This window comes from Mesocricetus auratus, unplaced genomic scaffold (assembly GCF_017639785.1).
Source record: "Mesocricetus auratus isolate SY011 unplaced genomic scaffold, BCM_Maur_2.0 Super-Scaffold_100040, whole genome shotgun sequence".
Lineage (NCBI taxonomy): Eukaryota > Metazoa > Chordata > Mammalia > Rodentia > Cricetidae > Mesocricetus > Mesocricetus auratus.
The window spans coordinates 1,290,438-1,306,327 of record NW_024429217.1 but is presented as its reverse complement, the minus strand read 5'-3'; the positions used below and the strand labels follow the sequence as shown (position 1 = coordinate 1,306,327).

Below are 15,890 nucleotides of genomic sequence, written 5' to 3'. Positions count from 1 at the left end.
TAGCTTGCCAATTGGTGTCATCTGTTTACATCACTAGAGGTCACAATGGTGCCTGATCTGTTTTGTGCTTCTGTATCTGTGTGTGCTTGTGTGTGTAAGAGAGATAAAGATATAGTTCAAGAGGATGCTACAAAGGATGTTGAATATTGCATGTGGGTGTGTCATCTCATAGAAGATCAAAATATGCAGCAATAAAGTCCAGGTCTTGTATCTTTACACTGAAATATATGGCCAGGCCTCTCTAATTGCTACTTGAAGAACCCAGCCTGACAAATAAAGAATCACCACAAAATAACAGGCGTGTACATGTCAAAGTAGCTGCCACATGACAGTCCAAATGTATCCTGGGAAGAAACTGTTCTTTCGCAGTCCCTGAGTTGTGTGACTCAGGCTACAGATTTAAGTTTCATTTTGAAGTAACACAATATTAGTCTCTCATCTGTTCTGTTTCACGCACCATGGCAAGTCTAATATATCGGGTGAAAGTCTGTAGATTGAAATGAAAGGCAAGACATCCAGTCATTCATGCTAAGATGTATCTTCTTCATTGTAGAGAGAGTGCAGCATTATATACAGACTTACAGTACAGATGAAAAATCCCCAGGTGGAACAGATCATAGAGATCTTGTTTGTCTCAGTGCTAGATGTAGATGTCAGTGAGTCAAGGCTAGGGAAGTAAGCCAGGACTAGAAAACTGGATGCGCTTGGACAGAAAAATATGATGCAACTCTTGGCTGAGAAGCTAATCACAGAGACCCTGTTGGTGCTGGCACCATATAAATATATATATATATGTACAGACATATATATATATATATTTATTTATGGGTGTGTGTGTGTGTGAGTGTGTGTGTGTGTGTGTGTGAATGTCTCAGCTGACTAAAACATTAATGTTAAACTTACCCATTAAAGGAGAAATCAACCAGGGTGTTGACACTCCAGTCTTAGTTTGGCGGGAATACCCTTAGAGTCACCTCTCATTGGCTGCCTAAATTTTCTGTAAGTTCAATTATACTTGAGCCGCAGGATTCTCTGTGGTCCTCCATTGACAAATCGAGCTTGGGCATACCTAGCAGCAATGTGCCATAGTACAATGAAGTATAAGCTATCAAGTCCTATGGCTGCATGGTCCAAAGATAGGGACAAAGCCCATTTTTCATTAAGCGGCCTGCCATCTGGGTTCCCCTAAATATGATCTCTCCAGAGGGTAGAGGATCCTTTGTCTCTTTTATCCTATTAATTTGACTGCACAATTATTGCATATAAACTTTGGCAGGAGTAACACAAATGTGTAGGCAAACAGGTTTAAGGATGATTGTTGATGAAGATTTTAAATTCATATCTGGATTAAATAATTTAAAGAGCTCTGAGTGCTGAGAGAATCTGATACTTCCAATGATAGTTTATACACAGTGCTGGCTGTAGGTACAGACTGTGAGGTGACAGTCCCAGATGAATTGGCTCTTTTAGCAGCATCAGAAATTACTACAATCACCCCAGGATTGATGCTTAAGTGTCTCTTTTGCCACATGAGGAAAACTTGCCTTTGTCTGGAGATATACACTGGCATAGGGTGGATTTCAGTAATATGAACTCCCAAATACTATACTTTGCCTCTCTAACAAGTTTGTAAGTGGACAAGTCCTGTTCAAAAACGGAAAGGGGAATTTAGCCACTCATCACTGTCCATACCAGTGTCCAGTTGTTTTAAATGTGTTCTTTTTCCCTAAAGGGAAAACTGGAAACTGAATTTGTGTTTCAAAGTGTGTCCAGTTTTTTTTTTTTTTGGCTCCATGAGGAACATCAGGGGATCTTCCTTAAACTGGATTGGGCATGGTCCCACAGTCTCAGTTCCATGTTGTCTCTGATCCATTCACCTCATCAAATGTTCTGGCAGACATGGAGCTTATTTTCCATTGAATTCTTCCACTTCCAGCTCTGGAGCTACCAGGTAATACTGTTCACAGAGCATCTTAGCTGTTTTATATGCATCTTTCACCACATCAGCTATATTGCAGGTGGGATCGATACTCCCTATGTGCTTAGGATGAGCAGGATTAGTGTCACCACCAAACAGAAGTGTGTGTTGGTTAATAAGCATGCGAAAAGAAATGCGGTTGGTATAAAAACGATCCAGGATATATTGGATGTTACTGCTAACAAATGGATCAAACCCAAACTTTTCCTTGTATTCAATCACGCCTTGGGCCATTGTAGGAACAACATCATTGTGTCTGTTTCTGATATTAATCAGAACATGGAGAAAGTTATCTAAAACCTGTGGGTCTTCTGGGCTCTTGTTTTCATATTCTAAAAGTTCAAGGAAGCTCTGCATGTACCAACTCTGAACTAACCCCACCGAAGGACGATTCAACAAGTTGTCCAGCAAAAGATTAACTTCTCTCATTGTGTTAGCCAGTTGTACAGGAAGCTCCTTGTGCAGAAACATATATGAAGTTTTTTCACATGCATTATCTCTTCCGAAATCCAGGAACTGTTTGATTGACAGCGGCGACGGAGAGAAGCGAGAGTAGCGCTCGATCTGTTTGGGGATCGGCTGCTTGAGCAGCCGAAAGAAGAGCCGCATCCTCACCCAGGCAAAGCACAGAACCGCCGAGACGTCCCAGACTGCTGCAAGGGCCGGCAGCGCCGGCGGAGGTTTACCTCCATCGGGCTCGGCCTTGGCGCCACCAGCTCAGTCGCAGCCTCAGCACCTAAACAAGCACCAGAGGCAGTAAGGCGGCTGTGGCCCGCAGCCCGTGGGTTCTTGGGCTCCGCCCAGAAGAGGCGGGGCCTGCCGCCGTACGCGGCGCTGGTGGGCTGTGAGGCCTACATATACATTTTAACTTGCTTTATTTTGTTTGTTCAGAGACTGTCAGCCTAGACAGCATTGTCTTCCTTTTGCAAGACTTGTAAGTTGGCATTAGAAAAGTCATTCTAAAGGTGAAATTTGGCCTGCTTAATGAATCTCAAATTTAATAAATGCTGAAATGTGTCTTAATTTAAAACACTTTACCAGTAACATAATCCAAGATAAGAAACTGTGAGTAACTGCATCTTGCAGATCAGTCCCCCAGTTCCTGCCCTGCACTAAAATGTGCAACTGTATTTCCAGTGCTTCCCTGGTAAGCCAGCATCCCACCACACTTACCATGTTGTGAGATTAGTGCACACCTGACTTGTCTTAGGATGATGAAGAGACCGTCCCTTCTTTACCCACTGCGTGCTACTCTGCCGCTCCGATGAGGTGACTCTTATGTTCCCCCCTTTTGGGGACCACTTGAGTTGTTTTGTTTGCAGTCTTTCGCTGTAACCATGTACAAGTTACTTTATTGGTTACATCTGCTTTACATCTGATTGTCAAGAACTATTGTATCAAAGCCGAGTGAGATTTTACAAAACTTGACTTTCTTTTAATGAGGCAGACTCTAGCTCTTAAAGAATCCAGGAGACAGTACCAACCCCTCTGCCCACTTTGAGACTTAGGAATATGGAATCAGAAAAATTTCTGTTCCTTTTATAAGCGCCTGGCCCAACTGCAAATATTCCGTACTGAATGTGGGCAGGGCTACTTCCAATCAACCTGCTACATTCTGAAATCATCTTTCTGTCCAGAAAATTACTTTTACAAACTGGCTCACTGCTATTGTATGTCTCCTTGAATTGCCATTTCATTGTTTAAGAACAGGTCCCTTCTAAGCACCAGTGGGGGGAATTCTTCATTCTTTTGCCAAATTTGTCAGCCAAAGAATAACTTGAAATGTGAAGATGAATGCCCCTTTGCCGTGCTCTGCTGTTCATATGTTCTCAGCACTAACTGTTTATCTTGCTGGAGAACATCTTGAGAATGTCAGTCCCTTCAACTCCCAGGCTTGTCGTTTGCATGTTGCGCCTCTGCTGGTATTGTTGGTGGTGCTCTATTGTTAGTTCTCTGTGGGGGTGGGGAAGGTAAAATATTACCTTTGCAGACCTAGAGTTTAGATTGAGTGCAATTAGGAAAAGTTGCCGAGAGTCAGCTGTTATTATCAATATCAACGTCATCTACAAATTAGTGTTTACTGAGTGTCTGGTGAAATAGAGGTAAAGGAGAACAAAACTCCTTGTCCCAAAAGGATTAGGTCCCACATGATGGTAAACAACATCACATAATCTCACTAAGAAATCCTTACACATAAACCATCTAACATAGAGTTGCTCACGTAACTTTTAAACCCACACGATTAAAACTATGTGCAAACACTGGTAGCCTCTTAGAAGAAGAGAGATGGGGACATGAAAGAGAAGCATGAGCTGTGCCCTTTATTCCATTCTACTGTTTGTTTCTCAGTGAACATACAATATATTGTTTCAATGGGTATGCAGTTACTTGTTTAATTAAAAGTAAATAATTTAAAATGGCAATAAAATAATTTTATATAACATGGTATCATTGGTAACTGGCTGTAATAGAATGTCTGTTAAACTGGAAGAACTGATAAGACATTTGTTGCTTGACATGATAAAATCAAGAGTAGAGCTTTTAACACTTGTGAATGCAGGGACTGGATGATGAGATCATTCATTCATTCATATTTGCCTGTTCTCTGATGTACCCTGAGAAGTCACTGCCTCACAGCTTTTTCAATGCTTGTGAGGAGAAATGGGAAGAGAAAGCAGTGTTTCTCATATTATGGGTTCTTCATGTCTCTAAAATCTTCCATATTTAGAAGAGTTTTGAGCATGTACTCTTCACCAAGCTTCAACAGTTATTTTGCCAGCCAATTTCATCTATTCTTTCACTATAATTTTATTTCACAAGAGGCTCTTAAAGCAGGCATCATCTTTTATAATATTTAAGATGGCTGTTTTGTCTTCAAAGGAAAGCTACACTATTATTATCATCTGTCAAATGTACTTTCTTAGACTTATGAAGGAGTGTTGCACAATTTTTCTTAACTAGCTAAAGGAAAATATTTCATTCGGTGGTGGTTTGATTGAGAATGACCCCATAAGCTCATACAGTTTAATGGTTGGTCTCCAGTTACTGGAACTGGTTGAGAAGGAGTAGGAGGTGTGGCCTAGCTGGAGTAGATGTGTCACAGGGTGGGGGAGCATGGTGTGAGAGGTTCTTTTGCCCATGTCAGGCCCAGTTTCTATCTCTATCTCTATCTCTCTCTTTCTCTCTCTCTCTTTCTGTCTCTCTGTCTCTCTCTGCCTCTGACTCTCTCTCTCTCTCTCTCTCTCTCTCTCTCTCTCTTTCTCCTCTGTGAATCAGAAGGTAAGCTCTCAGCTACTGTTCCAGTGCCACACCTGCCAATCTCCCTGCCATGATGGACATCAACTTACCCTCTGAAACTCTAAGCAAGTCCCTACATATATGATTCTTTTCACCAGTTCCTTTATTCATGGAGTCTCTTCACAGCCATAGGACTGTAACAAAGAGACAGTTAATGCAATATTTTTGTTTGTTACACTTGTTAGAGATATCTTTTAACCTATGGCAATCTCATCTCATTTATATTGTTGAAACAAAAGTTGCTTTTGTTTAGTGAGTTCATAAGTTCTTTGTACTGAAGATGCAGGGACATCTCTAGCAAGTAGATAATCAGAATGTGTTACTGTCCTCCTTCATGTCACTGCTTTCTCATTAATTTTTTATCACTCATCAGTTATTTTGCTCTATTCACACAAGTTTAAGCCTTACTGCAACTCTGATCACATTTTAGTTTATTTAAGTCTGTATTTTTACATATCATACAAGTTCATTATGACTTGCATATGGCCTCAACACTATGACTTGTATATAACCTCAACATGTCACTGCTCTTTTTCTGCTTCAATGGCCTTTTATGACACTGTCCCCATCTGAATGTGTTGAAGAGCTCTTAACATCAATGTCATCTTTTTTGTGACTTACATTTCTTTGTCGTAATTGTATAATATGATGTAAGCATAGAAGAATGCATATAAAGTAATTTTAGCATAGATAAATCATTTTTCCAGAATAAGAGATTTAAAAAAAAGTCCAAGTTAGTTATATATAGCTTCAAATGGGAGGATGAGGTTAGCACTAACTTAATATGCTCCTAATGCTTTGATGTCCCTTTGCTGCAATGTAAGAGTTATGTCTTGAGAGCCCAGGCCAGATCCTTCATTTGTTTGTTCACATATTTATGTTTGTAAAAGATCAGAGTGTCTGTGAACAAGGTTGTGTGGAAGAGTAAAAGAGAATATAAACAAGAGTGTGTTACGTGGGAAAAGACAGCAAGACATACAATTTTGAGGGAAAGACAAACTCTAATTCCTTAGAAGCTAATGTGCATATAATGCACACATGCATGTGTATACATGCAATAACGGTGAAGACTATAATTGGAAAATGCATCATTTTTGTCTATCAGGGAGTTGGGAAACATAACTAGCCAATTTTTACTATTGTATGTATATATTAACTTGTTTAATAATATGGATCTGAGAGATAGCAACATTATTCCCACTCCTTATTCACATAAGAGAATTTCTATATACAAAGGAAAAATAACATATTTAGGGTCATAAAACTAGTAAATGGCAGCAGCAAAATCATACACTGAACCTAAGCCATTATGTCATTTTAGCTGTATTCACAAACTGTGTGGTAGGGATTGGCAGACCTGAAAGTTCAGGAAACCAATTCCTTTATTATCATTGTCAATTTTTTAGATGAACCATGTGGACACAGAGGCATGGAAGCTTCACAAAATTATCTGTACCCTGGCAAGCACCATGGACTTGAAATGTTGATTTCTGTGTAGTTTTGGTCTACAGGGTCCATGTTCTACATTTATGACTGAGAGAGCCTGGTAACTGATGAGTGGATGAGGTAAAGTGGAGGATATGGCCAGTGCTTGTCTACACCAGCATCTGACAGACCTTTCAGCACTGAGAGTCATTCTTCCTAGAAATAGTCAACACCTCTGTGATCTGACAACAGTACTCACACCATACTGCATCTGTGCAACAATTGGAAGAATGGTCTCCAAAGTTAGCTTATGAGCACATTCTCTTGTGGCAGTAACAGAGAAAACAAATGTAAGTGTGAAGAGCATAGGTGTCTCCCTGGTTATTTTTACTGAAACTCCTCATAAGCACCCAAACATGAGTTGAAGATGCACACTATGAGGTGCTCTCCTGTTTCTCCTCCCGTTTTTGGAGGGAACCCTCATCTCATCCTTTCTTCCTACTGGAATAGGCAACAGTCTCCAATGTCAGATCACCGTTCACAACTCCTGGGCATCATTCCCATTGTTTCAGCAGTAGATCTAATGGGTATTTATTACGTTTAGTTGAAGAGTACAGAGTTTCATGGATCCTCAAGACAAATTAGGCTAGGCCAGTCAGATTGTCTGAATTTCAAATCTCAAAGGGGACCCTCTAAGTATGCCACTTCAGTCATGAGATCTTCTAGTTGTCTTACTTATTTTTCTAAGACATAATTGCTCAGAATTTTAAAAAGTACTTTATAACAATCATTAGACAAATTGCTTCTTCTTGTGAGTATATGTTAACAGGATGTTCTTCACACCATGCTACCAAGTGCTGGGTCTCAGACATGGGTGTCGGGGATTGGAACTCTGCTCCAGGTGTTTGTACAGCAAGCACTGTAATTCTGTACCATCTCTGCAGTTCCAGTACTTTATTTGTTGTACCTAGGGTTGCTGGAGCTTTCTCTCATGATTTCTGCTGAAGAGCTAACTGCAAATCTACACATCCATTCACTTTTATGGTTCTTTTAGAAATTTCCAAGCTTTGAAATAAAATTTCCAACTATGCCAAAAAGAAGCCCCAAAGTTCAAAACTACATAAGGGTAAAAATATTTAGAGTAAGTATTTTAAAATAAACAGAAATATACTAGAAATAATATATGTCATACACACTATATCTAAATATAAACAAATATGTGTATTCCCCAAACTAACATGTCAGTTTCATATGGTCCATTTTATTACATGTGCAAAAGAACATTTTTATTACTTTAATTTTAAATAGCTTGCTTCACATGGCAATCCCAGTTCACTCTCCCTCCCCTCAGCCTCCCACCCTAACCCCACTTCCTTCCACATAGGGGATATCCAGAGTCTGTCATTTCACTCAGGGCTGGGTCCAGGCACTCCCTTAAGAGTCCAGGCTGAGAGAGCATCCCTCCTTGTGTTATGGACACACAAAGTCCATTTGTATGCCAGGGATAAACACTGAGCTACTGCCCAGGGCCCCATATGTTGCCCAGGCCTCCTCACTTACTCTCACATTCAGGGGTTCTGGTTCAGTCTCAAGCTGGCCTCCCAGTTGTTGCTCAGGGGTCCAAGAGCTCTCCCCTGTTCAGATCAGCTGTCTCTGCTGGTTTTGCCAGCCCATTCTTTGCCAATTTGCTCATCGCTCCTCTCTCTCTGTCCCTGGGTTCTGTGGGTTCAGTTCAGTGTTTAACTGTGGGTGTTAGCCTCTGCTTCCATCAATCACTGGATGAAGGTTCTAGGATGGCATATAGGGTAGATGTCAAGTTCATTATCAGAAATGGCATTTAAGGTGGTCTCTTCACTATTGGTTAGCTTGACAGGTGGTGTCTTCCCTTTAGATTATTAGAGGTCTCACTGGTGCCAGATCTCTCTTTTAACCTATGACTCCCTTTATTATGGTATTTCTCAGCCTGTTCTCTCCCTATTCTACCCCCACTCAACCTTCCTGTTCCCCCATGACCTACAATCTTCCACTTCTCCCCCTCTCTTATTCCCAACTCCCACTAACCCCCACCTCTTGCCGTGTTCCCAATCTCTTCAGGAGATCTTGCTTCATTCCTCTTCTCAGGGGTACCATGCATATCTCCTTAGGTTCTTTCCTGTTTCCCAGACTCTCTGCCAGTGGAAGTGCATACTGGCACTATCCAGATCCTTGTCTAAAATCCATATATCCATGTTTGTCTTTTTGTGACTGGGTTACCTCACTCAGGAAGGTTTCTTCTAGTGACATCCATTTACCTGCTAAATTCAAGATTCCATTGTTTTTTCTGCTGAGCAGTATGCCATTGTATAAATGTACCACTTTTCTCCATCCACTATTCAGTTGATGTGCATCTAGGTTGCTTCCAGGTTCTGGCTATTACAAATAATGCTGCTATGAACATAGTGGAACAGATGTTCTTGTTGTATGAATTTGTATCTTTTGGATATATGCCTAAGAGTGGAATTGCTGGGTCTTGTGGTAGATTGATTCCCATTTTCCTGAGGAATCTCCATGCTGATTTCCAAAGTGGGTGTATGAGTTGGCACTCCCACCAGCAGTGTAGGAGTGCTCTCCTTTCCCACATCCTCTCTAGTATAAATTGTCATCAGTGTTTTTGATTTTAGCCATTCTGACAGGAGTAATATTGTATCTCAGAGTTGTTTTGATTTGCATTTCCCTGATGGCTAAGAATGTGAAGTACTTTCTCAAGTGTCTCTCAACCATTTTAGACTCCCCTACTGAGAATTCTCTATTTAGTTCTGTACCCCACTTTTGTAATTGGATCCTTTAGTGTTTTGGAGACTTTCATCTTGAGTTCCTTGTAAATTTTGGAGATCAGCCCGCTGTCAGAAGGGGGGGCTAGTGAATATCTTTTCCCAATGTGTGGACTGCTTTTTTCTTTTGTTGACTGTGTGCCCTTTGCTTTGCAAAAGCTTCTTAGTTTCAGGAGGTCCCATTTGTTAATTGTGGATCTCAGTGTCTGTGCTACTGATGTTATGTTTATGAAGCTATCTCTTGTACCAATTCATTGAAGAGTATCTCCCACTTTCTCTTCTAAGAATTTCAGTGTGCTTTGGTTTATGTTGAGGTCTTTGATCCATTTGGACTTAAGTTTTGTGCAAGGCAATAGACATGGATCTATCTGCATGCCAATATCCAGTTATGCGAGCATCATTTGCTGAAGATGCTTTCTTTTTTCCATTCTATAATTCTGCGGTATAACGACTTTCTCCTGTGCAGTGCTTAGCCTTGCAACTCCTTGGGCTGCTGAAGCCTACCCACTCTATCCCGTGCAATGAGACTAGCCTCGTGGGGTGCAAGAGCCGGGAGGCCAGCGACCTATTGCTTTAACATGGTTAACCAAATGTCAGGGGAGGCTCCGTGTTCTAAGGCAGCAAGTGCTTGTGCCACCATCACTTTGTCTCTTTTTGTTTGGGCTCTGAGCTTACACACAATCCAAAGCATCAACACTATTCCACAGCAGAGAACTAGGCTAAATGATCCCACCCCCACCCATTCCTTAAAATAAGAAAATGCAGATGAAATCCAGGAGGAGAGGCCTTCCATCAGAGAAAGATCCAGACGCGTCGAATTCACTTGCAGGATCGCCACTCTCAACTCACGGAGTGTCTGCTCAAACTCAAAAGTCCAATTCTGTAATAAATGTTGAGACAGAGCTTTTGACAGGTTAGCTGCTCTTGTAAAATTCTCATATTGTACTGAAGTGACACAAAGGCCAGGCAACTTTTGTTCACATCCCAATTGGGCCATCTGCCACAATATATCCAATTGTTCCTGAACCAAATTAATCTGTTGGTTTACCAACATCAGGCCTCCTTGTATCTGAGAATTGGCAGTGGCCTGTTTATCTAGGGCCATGGTCACAGTGGCCGATAGTTCATTAATGGTTTGAGTTGTCTGCACAGTGGCGGAAAGTGCAAGGGCCGAGGCGGTAACCGAAGCAGTAACCGCGGCGGCAGCTATCAGGCCCACAATAATAGCAGAGATCCCAAAAATCTCGCTTTTCCCTAAACAAACTCAAACTACTTGGCACCTCAACAGGAACTGGAACAAATCGAGGCATGCGCATTACCAAAGCAAAAGGGTGCTTAATAGCATCCCAGCATAATGCATAAAAACAATTCTAAGCAGAGCAATTTATTTCTTTCTGATTCTTACCTAAGGTATCATTACTCACAACCCAAATAAAGGGCAGCCAAACACAAATTGGAGCAGCTGAATAATTAGTTCTCTTAAAAGGGGTATACTTAACATTGGAGGAGGACCAATCAGATGATCCAGAGCTCTGTCCCTCACTCAGACTGTTGCCTAATGCCCCTTTCCAATCAAAAGTAATCTGTCCCTTCTCACTATATCCTCCAGCAATCATTGCCATAGGAGAAAGATCAGTACAGCTTCCATTAATTCAAAAGGATTAGCATTAGATCTTTCTGGATCCATATGAATAAAATTATCCTTTAATGAAGAAATCACAGTAAAGCACAAGCTTCCTACCAATGACAAGGTTCTCTCATCCTGAAAACTCTGTATCTGAGGATCTAAAGGCAAAAAGGCAAGCCCCAACTCTCTATTAGTTGTGAAAAATCTAGGGAACACCTGGGCATTATGCATCACTGGCATCGGTAGGGGGAAGGTAGACATGATGGCCCACCGTAACTCTCCCATCATACTAGGAACCATCATCCCGAGTAGGAGAGTCTTCATCACCCACTTGGCCTCCATCCTTCTTATTCTGGAGTTGTGAAGGAGCTCTTCGAGTGAGTCTTTCAGGGATCCACAGGGGGTTTTCTTCCTCCTGTGGAAAAACACACACAGCTCCCCTGGATCTTATTAGAATAGGATCCGGGCCTTTCCATTCATTAGTTAGCACATCTTTCCATTTTACAAATTCTTTTGGCCTATCAGGCTCTAAACTGTGGCGATCGGCCGCAGTGTGGCCTTGGGCATCAGAGTTCAAGAAATTAAGGGTAAAAAGTGCCATGGACACAGCAACTCTTGGTACCGAGGGTAGAACATCCTCAATACTCCCCTTTTGTTTAATCAGATATGATTTGAGTGTACGATGGGCACGTTCCACAATGCCCTGTCCTTGAGGGTTATAAGGTAGGCCAGTTAGATGGGTAACATCCATTTGCCGACAAAACTGTCGGAATTTTTGAGAGGTATATGCTGGTCCATTGTCTGTTTTTAAAATTCTGGGTTTTCCCCAAGCACTCCAGGCCTCAAGGCAATGTTGAATCACATATGAGGCCTTTTCCCCTATTAGGGGCGTGGCAAACATTACGCCAGAACAGGTGTCAACAGAAACATGAACATATTGAAGCCTTCCAAAAGAGGGAATATGAGTAACATCCATCTGCCACATCTGCAATGGTCTAATGCCACGTGGGTTTATTCCCACGTGGGGAGCAGGTAAGAATTCGCAGCAATTCTGGCATTGAGTAACAATTTCCCTAGCCTCTTTCCTGGATAGAGCAAAACGACGGCGCAAGGTCTCAGCCGTCACATGAAAGCGCTGATGGAACTCTTTTGCTGCTTGTGCGTGGGTAGACAAGGCAGCGGCCACCAGCTTTGTAGCCTTGTCCGCTAAGTCATTCCCTAAGGACATGGGACCTGGGAGTCCAGAATGTGCTCGGACATGGGTAATGAAAACAGGAAATCTCCTATTTAACAAGGCAGCTTGTATCTTCTGAAAGATGTTAGCAACTCTGCTGGAGGATCTTATTATTCCAGCTATCTCAAGGAGATTAACTGCATTAACCACATAAGAGGAATCTGATACAATATTGAGGGGTCCTGGAAAAGCCTCAAGAACCTCCAGTACTATCAGACATTCTACAACTTGAGGTGAAGTTTCATTATATTGTTTAGATATAACCCTATCCTTGACCACATAAGCTCCCATACCAGTTTTCGATCCATCAGTGTACACCACAGTCCCATCTGGGAGTGGGTCTTTAGCTGTCACTTGTGGAAACACTATAGCCTGGTTTAGGGCAAACTGTAAAATTGGATGCTTCGGAATATGATTATCAATTTATCCTGAAAAGGAAGTAACTAAAACTGCCCAATCACTAGATGTGGCTGCCAAGGTCTGAACTTGTGCAGCAGTATAAGGCACAATCAAGGAATCAGGATCCCTGCCAAAATGCGTAACAGCTGCTTTTATTCCGCGAAGCGCGAGCTGTGCAACAGTATCAGGGTACCAGTCAATAATCTTAGCAGGGGAAGCATTTGGATGAATCCAAAGTAATGGTCCATGTTGCCACAGGACTGCAGTTGGCAATTGAGCTGTCTTAAAAACACACAGATTAAAAGGTAGTGACTCCTCAATACGTTGTAATTGTGCTTCCTGTAAGGCCTCTTCCACCATCTGTAAGGCTCGGTGGGCAGCAGGGGTAAATTTTCTGGGTGAGGAGATATGAGGGGTTTTAGATCAGCAGATGGAATTTTTAAAAAGGGCCTCAGCCAATTTATATCTCCCAGAAGTTTCTGAAAATCATTTAATGTTTGTAAGTGGTCTTTGCGAATTTCTATTTTCTGAGGAACTATATTTTTGGGAGTAATCATTGAGCCCAAAAAGAGGCCTGTATCTGCAATTTGAACCTTTTCTGAGGCAATCTCTAATCCCCACTGTTTTAATTCAGCCACCAGCATGGAAAAAGCCTTTTGTAAAACATCTAACTCTTTGTGACAAATAAGAATATCGTCCATATAATGGATCATGATTAAAGATGTAAATTGCTTCCTAATTGGCTCCAAAGCTTCCTGCACATACAGCTGACATATTGTTGGGCTATTGGCCATGCCTTGCGGCAGTACCTTCCACTGAAATCTCTTGTCTGGTTCCATATGATTAAGAGAAGGGATAGTGAAGGCAAACCTTAGTCTATCCCGTGGGTAAAGTGGAATAGAGAAGAAACAATCCTTAATATCTATAATAATAAACTTCCAATCTTGAGGAAGTGCAGAAAGCAAAGGATGTCCTCTTTGAACAGGGCCAAAAAGATGCATCTGATTGTTAATGGCCCGCAGGTCATGGAGTAATCTCCACTTCCCAGATTTCTTTTTAATAACAAAAATTGGTGTATTCCATGGGGAGGTAGAAGGCTCTAGATGCCCCAGCCGTTCCTGTTCTTGCACTAATCTTGTGACAGCCTCTAATTTTTCAGAGGATAGAGGCCATTGAGAGACCCATAACAGCTCCTGTGTTTTCCACGGTATGGGTCGTTAAGCCTCAACGGCCCCTAAATAAAACCCAGTCCTTTTCTACCCCGATTTCCATGTTGCATAATGGGTTTATTCTGCCTTGTTCTTGCCTACCCAAGCCTCTACCCTTTGTATACCCCATCTTTGCCATAATGGCTGATGCCTGGGGGGAGTATTCATTAGTTAGGGTCATGCCCATGGCTTGTAACACATCCCGTCCCCATAAATTTACAGGGAGTGGCAACACATAGGGGGTAAAACATCCCTGTTTGCCCTCAGCGTTCTGCCAGGTTAAGGCTGAGGCACTGATGGCAGGAGAGGACTGGTATCCAAGACCTTGTAGAGAATGAGATGAAACAACAGTGGGCCAAGACTTCGGCCACCAATGGAGTGAAATAATGCTTTTGTCTGCTCCCGTATCCATTATCCCTTCAAATTCTTTTCCATTAATTACCAATTTTATTGTAGGTCTCTCATTTAGGGGTATAGCCAGATAGGCTGAATCACTTCCGGAAGATCCCATAGCCCTTTTTTGTAAAGTGTAGGTTTCTCCATCCCCGAGGGAGGGCAGCAACACCAGTTGTGCAATTCTATCTCCCTGCTTTATAGAAAATACACCCCGAGGGCTAGAACAGAGAACTTGAATCTCCTCTTTATGATTCGGGTCAACAATCCCAGGATATATAATGAGTCCCTGTAAAGTTAAGGAGCCACGGCCCAGAATAAGCCCAATGGTGGCAGGGGGCAAAGGTCCAGGGGAATGGACTGGGTCCGGTTGAACATTCATTTGGGGCATGAGTAAGAAGTCGGAGGCGGCACGCAAGTCCATTCCGGGGGTTCCTCGGAAGCCTCTACTTCCTCTTGATTGCTTTTCTGAAATCGGTTCCCATATTTCTGAGGGCCCTGGGACCATGGGCCCCATGACCCGTTTTTTGATTGGGGTACCTTGGGTTCTTCAATAGGGGGCAGAAGCCTCCCTTTCATATCCCGGACTGACCTGCATTCACTAGCCCTATGATAACCTTTACCACAACGATGGCAAAGCTTCAGTTCTCTTGTTCTTTCAGGGGATTGACAATCTTTCTTAAGGTGCCCCATTTTCCCACAATTAAAACAAGCTTTTCGACTAGATAAATCTCTACGCCTGTGCGTTTGTAAAATGGCTGCAGCTAGTCCTGCATTGGTTAGGGGTCCCCCCAGCTTCCTGCACACTCTGAGCCAATCTTGTAAACCTTTGCTTTTGCGAGGGGCGATAGCCGCTCGACATTCCTGGGTTGCTTGTTCATAGACAAGTTGCTCAATCCCGCGGCGCCGGCGATGTTGAGGAGTTCCCGGGTTTCGGCACCAGATGTCCCGCGCTACCGTCTCGCCAGCAAGAACGACGCAGGACACTTGGATCCTTCTGCAGTAAAGCTTTAATACATCTTGAGAGATAGATGATCAGCTTCTGAGAGGGGGACCCCAAGCTAAGAAACCAAGCCCCTTATATAAGCCTAGGAGCTCTGAGTGAGACGTGTGGAGCCGGGATTGGTGGTTTGCTCATCACCCCAGATGACGGGTGAGGCACAGCTTAAACGGTAAACTCCAACTGACAGCAGATGTCAGCGCCATCTTCTAATGGCGATAGCGATTGCGAGGGCGGCTCCTCACATATAATAGTAGCTTCTTTGTCAAAAATCAAGTGTTCATAGGTGTGCGGGTTACAATCACGGTTTTCAATTCAGTTCCATTCGTCTACCTGTCTATTTTGTGCCAATATCCAGCTGTTTTCATGACTATAACTCTGTAAAAGAGCTTGAAATCAGATATGGTGATGCCTCCTGAATTTACTTTATTGTATAGGGTTGTTTTGGCTATCCCAGTTCTTATGTTTTTCCATATAAAGTTGATTATTGTTCTCTCAAGGTCTGTGAAGAATTGTTCT

At 42.3% G+C, this 15,890-nt stretch overlaps 1 protein-coding gene across 1 annotated transcript; it reads right to left on the bottom strand.

Annotated features, from left to right (window-relative positions):
* Positions 1-1,906: 1,906 nt before the first annotated feature.
* On the bottom strand, positions 1,907-2,587 carry LOC121135636 (pyruvate dehydrogenase (acetyl-transferring) kinase isozyme 3, mitochondrial-like). Its single transcript, XM_040734723.1, has one exon. It carries the CDS (start codon positions 2,585-2,587, stop codon positions 1,907-1,909), a length of 681 nt encoding a protein of 226 aa, XP_040590657.1.
* Between the last annotated feature and the right edge of the window lie 13,303 nt (positions 2,588-15,890).

Excerpts from the sequence above, each read along its gene's own strand:
- LOC121135636 (XM_040734723.1), bottom strand. The coding sequence starts at position 2,587 with ATGCGGCTCTTCTTTCGGCTGCTCAAGCAGCCGATCCCCAAACAGATC.